Raw genomic sequence first — 10958 nt, forward strand, 5'->3', positions numbered from 1 at the left:
CATTGAGGCTCATGTGTCTCAGCTGTAGCTCTGCTCACACTGTTCTCTCATGCCCAGTTAGCAACAGAGCCTCATTTTCTGATTAAGCAGGGCCATGAGCGAAGCACGTGTTGAAACCTGAACTCCGGTACCTTCTTCAATACATGAGCAGCCTCAGAGAGTGAATTTTTTCAGCCCATCACCAGCCCCGCTCTGGAAGCTGGAGAAGGCTGGGGACAACTCTGGCAGCCCATATACCCCAGCAATGACCCTTCTAGAAAGCATGAGAATGGAAAGAAAACAGTAAACTCTCACCGGTGCTCTTCCTGGGGTGCTTGGATCTACTCTTAACAAGCTGCTTAAAGCTTTGACCCTGTTCTGGCAGGATGCAGGTACAGAGAGCCCACATCCCACCTTTGTCACTGTCTCCAGGACTTGCAATCCAGTGTGCTCTAGATGAAGCTGCTGTCATGGCAGTGGTTCAGCAGAGCTGCTCCCCTGTAAGACAGAATCCTTAGGCCAGTGGGAGATTGTGCTTGACAAAGGGAGTTCCATATGGACTGGGGGAACACCTGCCTCCATCCGCTTTACAGAGTTGTCCATGGAGCACAGACTTAGGAAACCTGAACCTCAACCGCCTGAGCCAAGATCAACATGACATCCCAACTTAATTATCTCTGCCCAGAGGTGGCACCAAAACCCCCCAGGATACTGAGATTTGGAAACCTCAGAGCAAAGGCTGGGGGGGATGCTAAGAGCACTCTAAGGAATCTTTGTATATTAAACAGCAAGTGCCCAATCACACCTGCCACCAAGGGCTTTATAAATGCAGTAATTGCAATGTCTGTATCTTCTAGCAAGTAACACCTGGGCATTAGGAGAGAAACCAAAGAGCTCTCTTGGCCCTTCTAATGCTTGTGCATCCCCTCAGCTGCCCCAGACGTCAGCAAACTTAGCTTAGACTTCCTTATCTCTCAAACAGAAACCATTATCACGCAGGGTTTTCAGCCACAAAACTCTTACAGGAAATGGCTGACTGCTGTTGTCTTACTCATGAACTTGGGCCGGTGTTTGGATGTGAAAGCAGCACTGGCCAACCCACCTAAGTCACCTGGGGTCATGTTGGGGCAGGGGGAATGGCACAAATAGCTTTTAAAAATTTTTTCCCCTTGCAACCAGAAAAACAATCAGATGGCCTTTTTAAAAAGAGACCTTTGTTTTGTGTTTCATTAAAAGGACAGTAGTAAAAATAAAAGTATCTCTGAAGCATTTTTAATGGTGTTTAACAGCAGTTGGTTAGATGTGGAGGTAACAAAGAATTTGGGGAGAAGAGAGTAGCAAGTGGTTGCCAAGAAAGTGAAGCCCTTTGCCTCATCCTACTTCTTATGGCATAACTGCTGGCAGAGGATCACATGCAAGGTTTGTCTCTCTTACCCATCTGCATGCAAAAAAATCACACCCAAATAACCCACCACCACCACCCCAGCCCACATTGTTCCCTTTCCCAGAACCCAAACAATCCTACTGCAGAGCAGCTCTCAGCTGCCTTTGGGCAGATCTGCCACTCCTGGAAGAATCCCACCACAAAGACAACACCAGAAGGGCATCTGGGCCCAAGGTGCAGTGGCTGACAACCACCACAGACTCCCCTGAACCACAGGGGAGAAAAACACAGACCAGGAAGAAACACCATGCCATACCCTTTCCCAGGTGCATGCAGATCACATACTCCTCTGCCAAGGGGAGCAGCTTCATGACTTGGTGGAAGAGCTTGCACCCCACTGTGTCAGCATGTTTGCTTTTGTGATGCAAAGATGGGGGGAAGAAACTGAGAAACCAAAAGCTTTACCTTACCCAGCTGCTTTGGAAAGCAAAACACCCTGGAAAGACAGTTCATCTCTATGAAAGCAAGAGACACAGAAATAGCCACAGTCAGAGGATGCTCAGTTTTATTTCTTCATAGAGCAAAGGCTGAGCTCACTCTTTGCAAGGCTTTGTAGCAAAAGGGGAAGAACTGCCTGCATAGGCTGTCAAGCCAGCCCGCACCAAGACTGTGCTTTCTTTCCCCTTCCCCTGCACCTTTCCTTCTTACTTTACCTCTAAGTGACAAAACTCACCCAACTCCGTGGTTGACCGTTTGAAATGCAACACCCTCAGGGCATCACCAAGACCTGGTCTTTGTGGTCAAAGCCAGGTCAAATCCTGAAACTAACCCTGGCTAGCATTTACACCAGAGTTGTTCCCTTTCTGCAAAGGGTCCTTCCTTTTCCTGCCAGTGGTTTTTATTGGAGTGACAAGAGGAACAACTAATTTGAGGTGAATAAGGGTCTAACTTTCACTTGATCCTTCTATTAGAAAAAAGCCTGACCCTCCTACTGCAACACCTCCCCTAGAATTCATCACACCCTGGTACCCAGGCAGAGAGAAAGCATTGATCCCAGATCAAGCCAGGTGGGGGGAAGCACTGAGACTGACATGAAATAAATGCAGAGAAACCTGAAAAGGCTGTTCCTGCCACTGCAAGCAGGGAAAGAGTGAAGAGTAGCTCAGGAACACAGTTTTAGTGGAGAAACTTCAGGGACAAAGCCCCAGCTCCTCTCCTCCTTCCTGTGGCTGCAGAGGCTCTGGAAGCATTTGTGTTGGCAGGAAGGTAGCAGGAATAGGCAGCTCTTCTCTGTTTCAGGCAAAAGAGTCCACTGCGGACGTGTACTCCTCCCTGCCAATGGCCACTTGCAGGAAGCTGGTCCTGTGTCCAAATCGACTCCCCAGCCCCAAGGGTGTTTAAATAAGATAGCAAGATACTCGGCCAACATTTTGTTCCACCTTTATTTTAATAATCAGATAAAAACAGAACCATAGTTTTAAAGAGTCATTACATGGCAATTATAAAGTGCATTTTCCACTTGCATGTTGTGTACAAAAATATCTTTTAAAAACAAACATGCAAAACACCCACAAGGCACTTCCAGGCATAAAGCAAGGAGAGCAACCCCTCACTTCTATGTTCACATTGGCAATGGAAAAAGGGAAAAGGGGAAAGGCCACAAGCAGTGTATTTTTAAACCGTTATTGGTCATATAGTCAGCTCCCAGCCCAGCTTTTACTTATGGCATTGCTCTTCTAGCTTATCTTCCATGCTCTTCCCTAAGCGCACCCCATTCACAGCCTGAAAATGAACAGGCCCATAAGGAGATACCACCATCCACAGCACCCCAGATATACATGCCTTGTTTCGACCCACGAACAGCTCTCCATAGGCATGGCAGCATGCCAGGAGAACATGACTTTTTTTTTTTTTACAGTCAGTGTCTTACAGCATTAACACCATATACTAGATTAAAAAAAAAAAAAAAAAGAGAAAATCAGTGTCACTCATACTTACTTTAAGTTTAAAACCAGGTTCAAGCCAAGCTAGGCAACAGTCCCTTCAAGGGAGGAGATGCAGGTTATAAGGGCTGACTCAGGAAGCTGCTTGAACAGAGTAACCAAGCCTGATGAGCTCTGGGCCAGCAAGTAGATTTACCACCAGGACTAAGTGATCAAGCACAGTGATGACATGCATTAATGTTGGGTTTTGAAAAAGCAGCAGTTGAAGGCTACCTATTCTTCCTGCAAACTCTTTTTGTCCCTTTCAGCATCCAACAGTGATCAGAGTATTCCTTCTAGGTTAGGGTAAAACAGCTTGTAAATATTTTATACAGTAGTCTCCAGAATTAAAAAGCTAGGTTTAAAAAGTTAAGTAATCTAGCCCATTACTTCTCTCCAGCCCATCCATAGGCTATTATAGGCACCCAAAAAATTATATAAAGCTTATGCACTAGAAAAAGTAAGATTCCCTTGACCTCTATTTCTACAAACTATTCAGCACCCTGCCTTTGAGTTGAGGGATTAAGTTATTTTGCTCAACTAGCATACACAAAGCTTTGTGAGGCTGTTTAGCACTGCACAAGCTGGCCACCTCACCTCAGCACAGGCCCAGAAGACAAGTCACCTCTCTGAAGACAGGGATGGCTCACATCAGTGATTTGTTTCACATCTAGGGGTGGCGTCAGGATAACCCCACTCCTCACAGCTAGTTCTTTGCACAGGTGGGGCAAGCCACTTCTTAGACACAGAGGTGCAAATTTTGGGCATTTACAGGTTGAAACGGCAGCTACTGCTACAACAGCAAGGGAAGCCCAGCATGTTGGTATTCATCCAGAATAGCCACAGCATCCTCACATGTGAGCAGTGCCACGCCATTATCTGCCAAACAGTCCATGACATGGAGTAACAAACCATTAGGAGCTCTTTTTATAAGCAATATCATTTCCATAGCCTGTTTATCCCAAAGCATTGCTGGGATCGCATATACCAACCCTTTCTCAGTCTAGGCACTTCCATGACAGTAGGTACACAACAGTCACCTTCTTATAACAGGACACAGCAAAGAGTAGCCATGTGGCCCATCTGTGTTTAGCTCCTGTAACACCTGAGCACAGCCTCCTGCACTGGACTTGGGGCCCTAGCTGGACAAAACCCTGTTTTACAGTCCACAGGAGGAAAAACTGCATTTTCAAGGCCCAGCATAGCCAACAGCTGACTTTAGATGTCCATCAAGGGGAAAAAGCATCATTGATCAATTGTGATTAAAGAAACAGGAAGGTTTTGAAGGCGGCAGTCAAGGCTGTCAACCCACAGTTGTGTTACAAGCACCACACAGCTACAGCTAATCTTTATTTTTGGTAACACCAGGGGCATAACGAGAGTTTTTCAAGATCAGCTGATAAAACAACTGGTGACTAAGCATATCAGATCCTCTCCCACAGGCACATACATCTCCTAATATGGCAGGCTGTAGGGACACATTTCCTGTCATCACAGTTGCATTTTCATTTCCAAAACACCCTTTCTGCCTCCAGTAGGGAGGACCTCATACTACAAGGATGTGTGCAGGGAGAGGACTCCATTCCCTGCAAGCCAACCACTCCATTTCCTGACAGGCACGGGCCAGCTTTGCAGCTGAAGTACAGCCCATTAAAAATTAATACTAGAACATATTTTGAAAAAGCCTTTTAGTACTAGGCAAGCAATACAAACCAGCCACCACTACGTAGCTTGGACAGACAATAGAAGCACTGTAGTGTTTCCCTGGAGACTAGCAGCTTTATAGAAGAGGAGGGAGTAGCAGCACTGAAGAGACACACGAGCAACAGCTCCTGGTCCTTTGAGCATCTGGAGAACCAGTTATCTGAGCTGAGGCAGGGAAGGCAGCCCTTTACACCAGAGATGCTTCCCTGCCTATAAGCCCACCGCCAGCAGAGCACATTTGGTTTTGCTGGGAGGCTTATGCATAGCTACATGGAGCCGTACTTCTCCCACCTTTCTGTACGCCTCACGTTCAGACCAGCTCCCAGGCCTGCAGACACACCAGTAACTGTTAGTCAGTCAGGACTTTGTCCATGGGTCAATAGTAAGGCCCTAGCTTCTCATAGCCCAAATAGCTGGGCCACTCGGGAAAGAGGCCATAGGAGCACCGAGGGCTCCCGAACTGGTCAAAGGCACTGCCAAAGTCAGGGCCTTGTGGGGGACGGACAGCTTCCTGGGCAGACTTCAGTTCTGACCGTATGATCCTGTAATTTGTGCCCCCATTGCTGTCCCAGTACACCTTCCCATTGCACTCAAAGGAGATGGCAAACTCAACTCTTTCGTGGGATTGAATTCCCTTAGGCAAGCTGATGTCAAAGGAAAACGTGTCCTGATCTGCCCCTCCGTACGTATCCTTGACATACTGGCATGGGTGATCTGCAAAGTTTTTCCAGGTGTCAAATGTCATCCTGATCTTCACAGTTTTTTCAAAAGCAAGGTTCTTCACCTTCACTGTTCCCACAATGGATCGCTCCTTTAGCATACAGTTTTCAAGGCAGACACAGTCTGTCTGGAGGCGGTTTCTGAAGTCCAGGTAGTCCGCAGAGGGCTGAACAAAATCCAGGACAAAGCTGTCCCTCTCCACTGTTGTCAGGCCCACAATGTTGTCTATCAGCTCGGTGATGTTGAAAGGAATATCCAGTGGATCATCAAACTCTGAGAACACCTTCACCATTGTCAGAGCGAGGCCTCTGCTATCTGCAAATGACACTCTCTTCTTCACTTTGTTGTGTGTGAAGGTGTTTGCTGCCTCTTCTGGTCCATTCAGCGCAGTCTTGCTGCTCAGCTGGATGCAGGGCCGCAACGGTTTGCTTGGCTTCGGGGCAATTTTGCAGGCACACTTTTCTCTCCGCAAGGGTGAGGAGCATAGGTATAGCTGCATTGCTACATCCACAGCCATTGCTTGTTTATGAGGAAAATAGTCTAATACTCTGGAAGAGAAGAAAGGTCAGTCAATGTTAGAAAAGCATTTTAATATGACTTTTCAGACAAATGCTACACCACTTCCCCCCCAGCCACCCCAAAGAAACTCACTTCCATCAACCCTGTGGATCCTTCAAGCTAAGCTTATTTAAAGGCAGGTACTTGCACAGTGTGATTTACAGACAGTGAGAAATGTGCTACAGCAGAAGTGGCAGGACCAGAGACTGTTGTGCCCTTGAACAAGTTCTCTTCCAACTGCTACATGGACAGAGTCACCATTTGAAGACACATGCATGCATTTCCCTACTAGGCTGGCAATAGCAGGCTCCAGAGCATTTCTGACAGAAAGCAAAACCTATGACTCAGTTCTGCTGATATCCACAAAATCCAGAGATTATCAAATTCCAATGCTACATAAAGCAGTATTCCTGCTGCACTCTCCTCCCTCCAGGGAGGACACTCCCCAGGGCATCAGATGCTTTTGTAGGAACAGGAGCTCAGCTTGCCACAAGCTGCTGTACGCACCTGACCTCACCCTTCATAAAACACCAAGTGTCTAGTATTTTTAGAGGCTAAAAAGCACTTGTTTGGTTGAGCCACATACTTCGCTCCTCACTGTCTACCGGACCTGCTCCATCTAAAATGCCTGCAAGTGGTATTATAAAGATAGCAATGGCCTGATAAAGCAACAGGGTAGAGACTTAGCTGACATTGCTCTACACCTACAGAGGAGTCGCTTTCTTCCCTCTACTGCACTTTAGAACAGATGTCAGCTCAGATGGCCCAGCAGATTTTTACCTCCAGTGCAGAGTTTGCACCTCAAGCCTCTGCAGCACTTGCGCTGAGGCCCTGGAAGACACCCGTATGGCCACAGGGCTCTACCAAACACAACTCACCTACTCAAGGTTGACCAAACCTTCGCAAACAAGTCCTTCCCCCGGAAGGTGTAGGCCATGTGCCCCTCTGTCAGGGCCATTCTTCCTCCAGCATCCAACCTGTTCCTCCAGGGATGCAGCACCATCCCTCTCTGTGTACCCACTCTAGGGCAGCTCCCACCCGGCACCTTGCCTGATGTGGCCCTGGAGTTGCCTCTGCAGCCAGGCAGCTCCCAGAATAGCGTACCTATTGCTCCTGCCCTTACACTGAGGTTAGGCTGGATGCTTTTGGCAGACCCTTTGGCCTGGCTCTGGATAAACCGCTGGACAGATTTATCGCACACACCCCCCTTAAGTCAACTGCGTTGCAGCTGAACTTAAACACAGAGTATTCCCTTAATAAAAATCCCATTTGGCTGCAGGCCAGGCTCCAAAGCTGCTCCCACCATGCAGAGCAGGACGAGCCAGCAGCAGCAGCCACCGGCCACATGACACAGCAGAGGTCCAGCTGCCAAAGCCACGCACAGCTAGCTCTAGTACTCGATTGCTGCCCCTGTGCCAAGAAAAAGCCAGAGCTATGCTCTCCAATTCAGTGCTTTAACTCCCCAACCTGCAATACCAACAGAGCAGCTCTGAGCAGGCTTTCACAGCATCCATTCAGCAAGGGCATCTGTTTATTCAGAGCACATGTACTAAGGCTTGCTTCCCAACACACCCACCAGCTACACTCCTTCTGCATTTCTTCCTTCAGCCTCCTTTCAGCTCAAGGGCAGCTGTACAAAATAGACAACAGATCTGCCTGTCAGCTAGCACCACTCTGCTCATCTCTACCTGGTTTTGCCAAGTGTATTCATGCACACTTTATATAGGTCATTCCATCCTTTAGATTAAAGCAGTCTCCAATGCTTCTCTCTTACTTGAGCCAGTTTCATCTGCATTGCATCTTTTCCCAAGGAAATTTAATCAGCTGAATTCCCATAACTGCTGAGAAGTCAGGTTTCTTAGTAAGCTTTGGTTATTCAGTTTTTAAAATGAGGACCATTAAATATCCAGCCTGATTTGCATTACTTGGAGCTTTTTTCCAAGCTAAAAACTATAGTAAGACCTTTTCATACCTAGTATTAGGCTGAGCTCCGTACTTCTACAAACACCCTTTTCCAGCTCATTTGATACCCCAGACATCATTTCATTCACTTGAGAGCCTGCTGATGTCCAACTCACAGCCAACAGAGGAAGGCTTCCCTTTGGGGGCTAGTGTTGGCTGTCTTGAACTTCAGATGCTTTGAAGGTGAGAGCAGGAAAATAGTTTTGAGAGCTCACGCAGGAAAGGCAGCTCTAGGAACCAAGTGGTGCAAGGAAGGCAGCCTGACACAGACACAGGGGCTGATTCCTTTCCCCCTCCTCTAAAAAGGAAGACAGATTAGATTCTGGCTCTGGACACCTTACTGCAGCTCCACCCTCTCCACAAGAGGATGCCACCACTCACTCTTCCCTCCTCTATTTCTAGGAAGGTGAAGCAAGCCGGTGCAGGGGAGTTATTGACGCCTACGTTTACCAAAACCCTTCGATTGCCTCCATTCTGCTTCCAGTGCTGTTTGTGAATAAGGCAACCCCCTTGCAGAGGGCTCGATGTGCAGCAGCCGCTAAACTAGAAGTTTTCAGACGTAACACGCCACTGGATGAGCGGCGCTCGGGTTTTGTCTCCTCCCTCGTTCAGGAACGGCCGAGCTGTTCCGGGGGTACAGCCCTGTTCTCCCAGGCATGTACCTGAGGTCCGAGCGATACGTCAACCCCGCTACAGCCCATCCCTCCCGCAAACAAAAGCGGCGCCGCAAGCCCGAACCGAGCCGCGCCGTCCGGCCCCACGGGGGCTCCGGGGCGCCGCGGCGAGCCCGGGGGAAGCAGCGGGACAGGGCTACCGCTCCCGGTTCACCCGGAGGAGCTACAGCAGCTAAGCCTGCAGGACCCCGCTTCACCCCACCCCCGGTAGCAGCACCCGGGCGGGGAACACCCGAGCGGGGCTGCGCCCCCGCACGGGGGAGCACGGCGGGCAGCCGCGGAAGCCAAGCAGCAGCAGAGCGGAGCACGGCAGGGCCGGACGCGCCCGGCAGCGAGGGAGGAAGGAGGACGGGAGCCCCAGCGGGGCCATACCTGGCACAGTGCATGAGGCCGGCCCCTGCTCCCCCAGCACCCTCAGCTCGCTGCCGCTCGCCCGGCCAGCCCCCAGACCCGGGCCCGCCACCTTAAGGCCGGCCGCCCCGCCGCGCCCCGCCCCGCCGCGCCCCGCCAGCGCGCGCCGCAGCCAATGAGCGCGCTCCGAACGCGGCGGGGCGGTCAATAGGGCCACCGGGTGGCCGGCGCGCGAAGGGCGGGGCCCGCGGCCGGGGGAGCGCCCTGGCCTTGGCGGTGCTTCCCGGGGCATCCAAAGCGGAGGGACCCGCTCCTGCGTGGAGGGACCTCGCTGAGTCCCGCCGGCCCCCGAGTGGGGCTTGCCTGCTTTGGCAGAAGGTGCACGCTCCGCGTCAGGCCTTGGATGCTCCCGGTCCGTCTCTGTCCTGCGGCGACACATGGCCCCCGGCGCCACCCCGGCGTTTGTGAACATCCACCAACAAGCAGCTATGGGCTAAACCTATACTGTGTTCTTGAGGCAGGAAAGCCTTTTTAGGGCATCGGTCTTCTCGGCTGGGCTGGCCCGGGGATGGGTGGGGAGGAGGGTTACTCATACTTCCACATCTTGTGACCGCTGTGCTGGCTGGCACCGGGTAGAAAGCTCCAGAGGATACTCCGAAGTCTCCTTTCCAGAAAGTACTTACGGTGTAGAGTAGAAAATATTACTTTCTCATGGAGGTGACTTACGGTAGGAAAAAACACCTGCGGGCCCCAGCTGGCACAAAGACCCATCCCATGGGGAGTCTCTATCTGGGCACATGCGCAGAGCTGGGAAGGCGTTACCAGCACCCCGAAAACATGTCAGGCGAGTCGCTGCTCTGGCATAGACCCCCGCTGCTTTGTGGGGCTGGCTGGGCCAAGGAGTTGTCCCAGCTGCCCTCCTGCCGCTAGTTCCTGTCTCTGCTCCTGAGCTCGCTTTGGTGCGGAGCAATGCCACCTCCACGGGCAAGCAGCAGAGGCTATAAAGCCTGCTGCAAGGTGGGGATGGTGCCTCTACCTTCTCGCCATGGCAATGGTGGGGATGATAGTATTTGCCTCTTTTTGCACCACATCTGGCCTCTAACTGCACAGCTGCAAGCAATGCTGCTTTCTCGCCTCCCTTACTAAGCATAAAAGCAGGATTGAAGTGTCAACATTTGTTTTCAATTAACTTGCGGAAACACACACAGCTATTGTTATAGCCAGAGACTTCCTGCTGGAAGCTGCCATTTCATAAACTTATTACTCTGCAAGACAAAAGGGGTTTTGTTGAGGAAAAAAAAAAAAACACCAGCTTTTTTTTTTTTAATTTTAAAAACCTTTTTTATATAAAGGCAGTGATAAGGTTTGAAGTTGGGGGGAGAGAGAGATATGAAAGATTACCACCTGCAGGAGACTTGCAGACTTAGAGCAGTATTTTATGTGCTGCAGGCATGGTAGGATTTCAGCACATGCTGCTTAGTGCTAGGTTTTACAGCAGGGATGAGGGGAGCCACGTTCATGTTTGCTCAGGAGCAATAGAGAGACCTGATAAGGTGGTCACAGCCCATGGGCCCTCTCCACTGCTCCCTCCCCTTCCCCAGGCAGGGCCACTGCAGCCTGGCTCAGCCTCACTGGTCTTGGGAC

The 10958-nt window shown here is 50.2% G+C and overlaps 1 protein-coding gene across 1 annotated transcript; it reads right to left on the bottom strand.

Annotated features, from left to right (window-relative positions):
• Positions 1–2787: 2787 nt before the first annotated feature.
• PPP1R3B (protein phosphatase 1 regulatory subunit 3B) lies at positions 2788–9444 on the bottom strand. The gene is made up of 2 exons (XM_075090916.1): positions 9336–9444; positions 2788–6317 (listed from the first exon to the last, which is right to left on the bottom strand). Exons 1-2 carry the CDS (start codon positions 9347–9349, stop codon positions 5426–5428), a joined length of 906 nt encoding a protein of 301 aa, XP_074947017.1. The 5' UTR covers positions 9350–9444; the 3' UTR covers positions 2788–5425.
• Between the last annotated feature and the right edge of the window lie 1514 nt (positions 9445–10958).

This window comes from Phalacrocorax aristotelis, chromosome 4, assembly GCF_949628215.1.
Source record: "Phalacrocorax aristotelis chromosome 4, bGulAri2.1, whole genome shotgun sequence".
Taxonomy (NCBI): domain Eukaryota; kingdom Metazoa; phylum Chordata; class Aves; order Suliformes; family Phalacrocoracidae; genus Phalacrocorax; species Phalacrocorax aristotelis.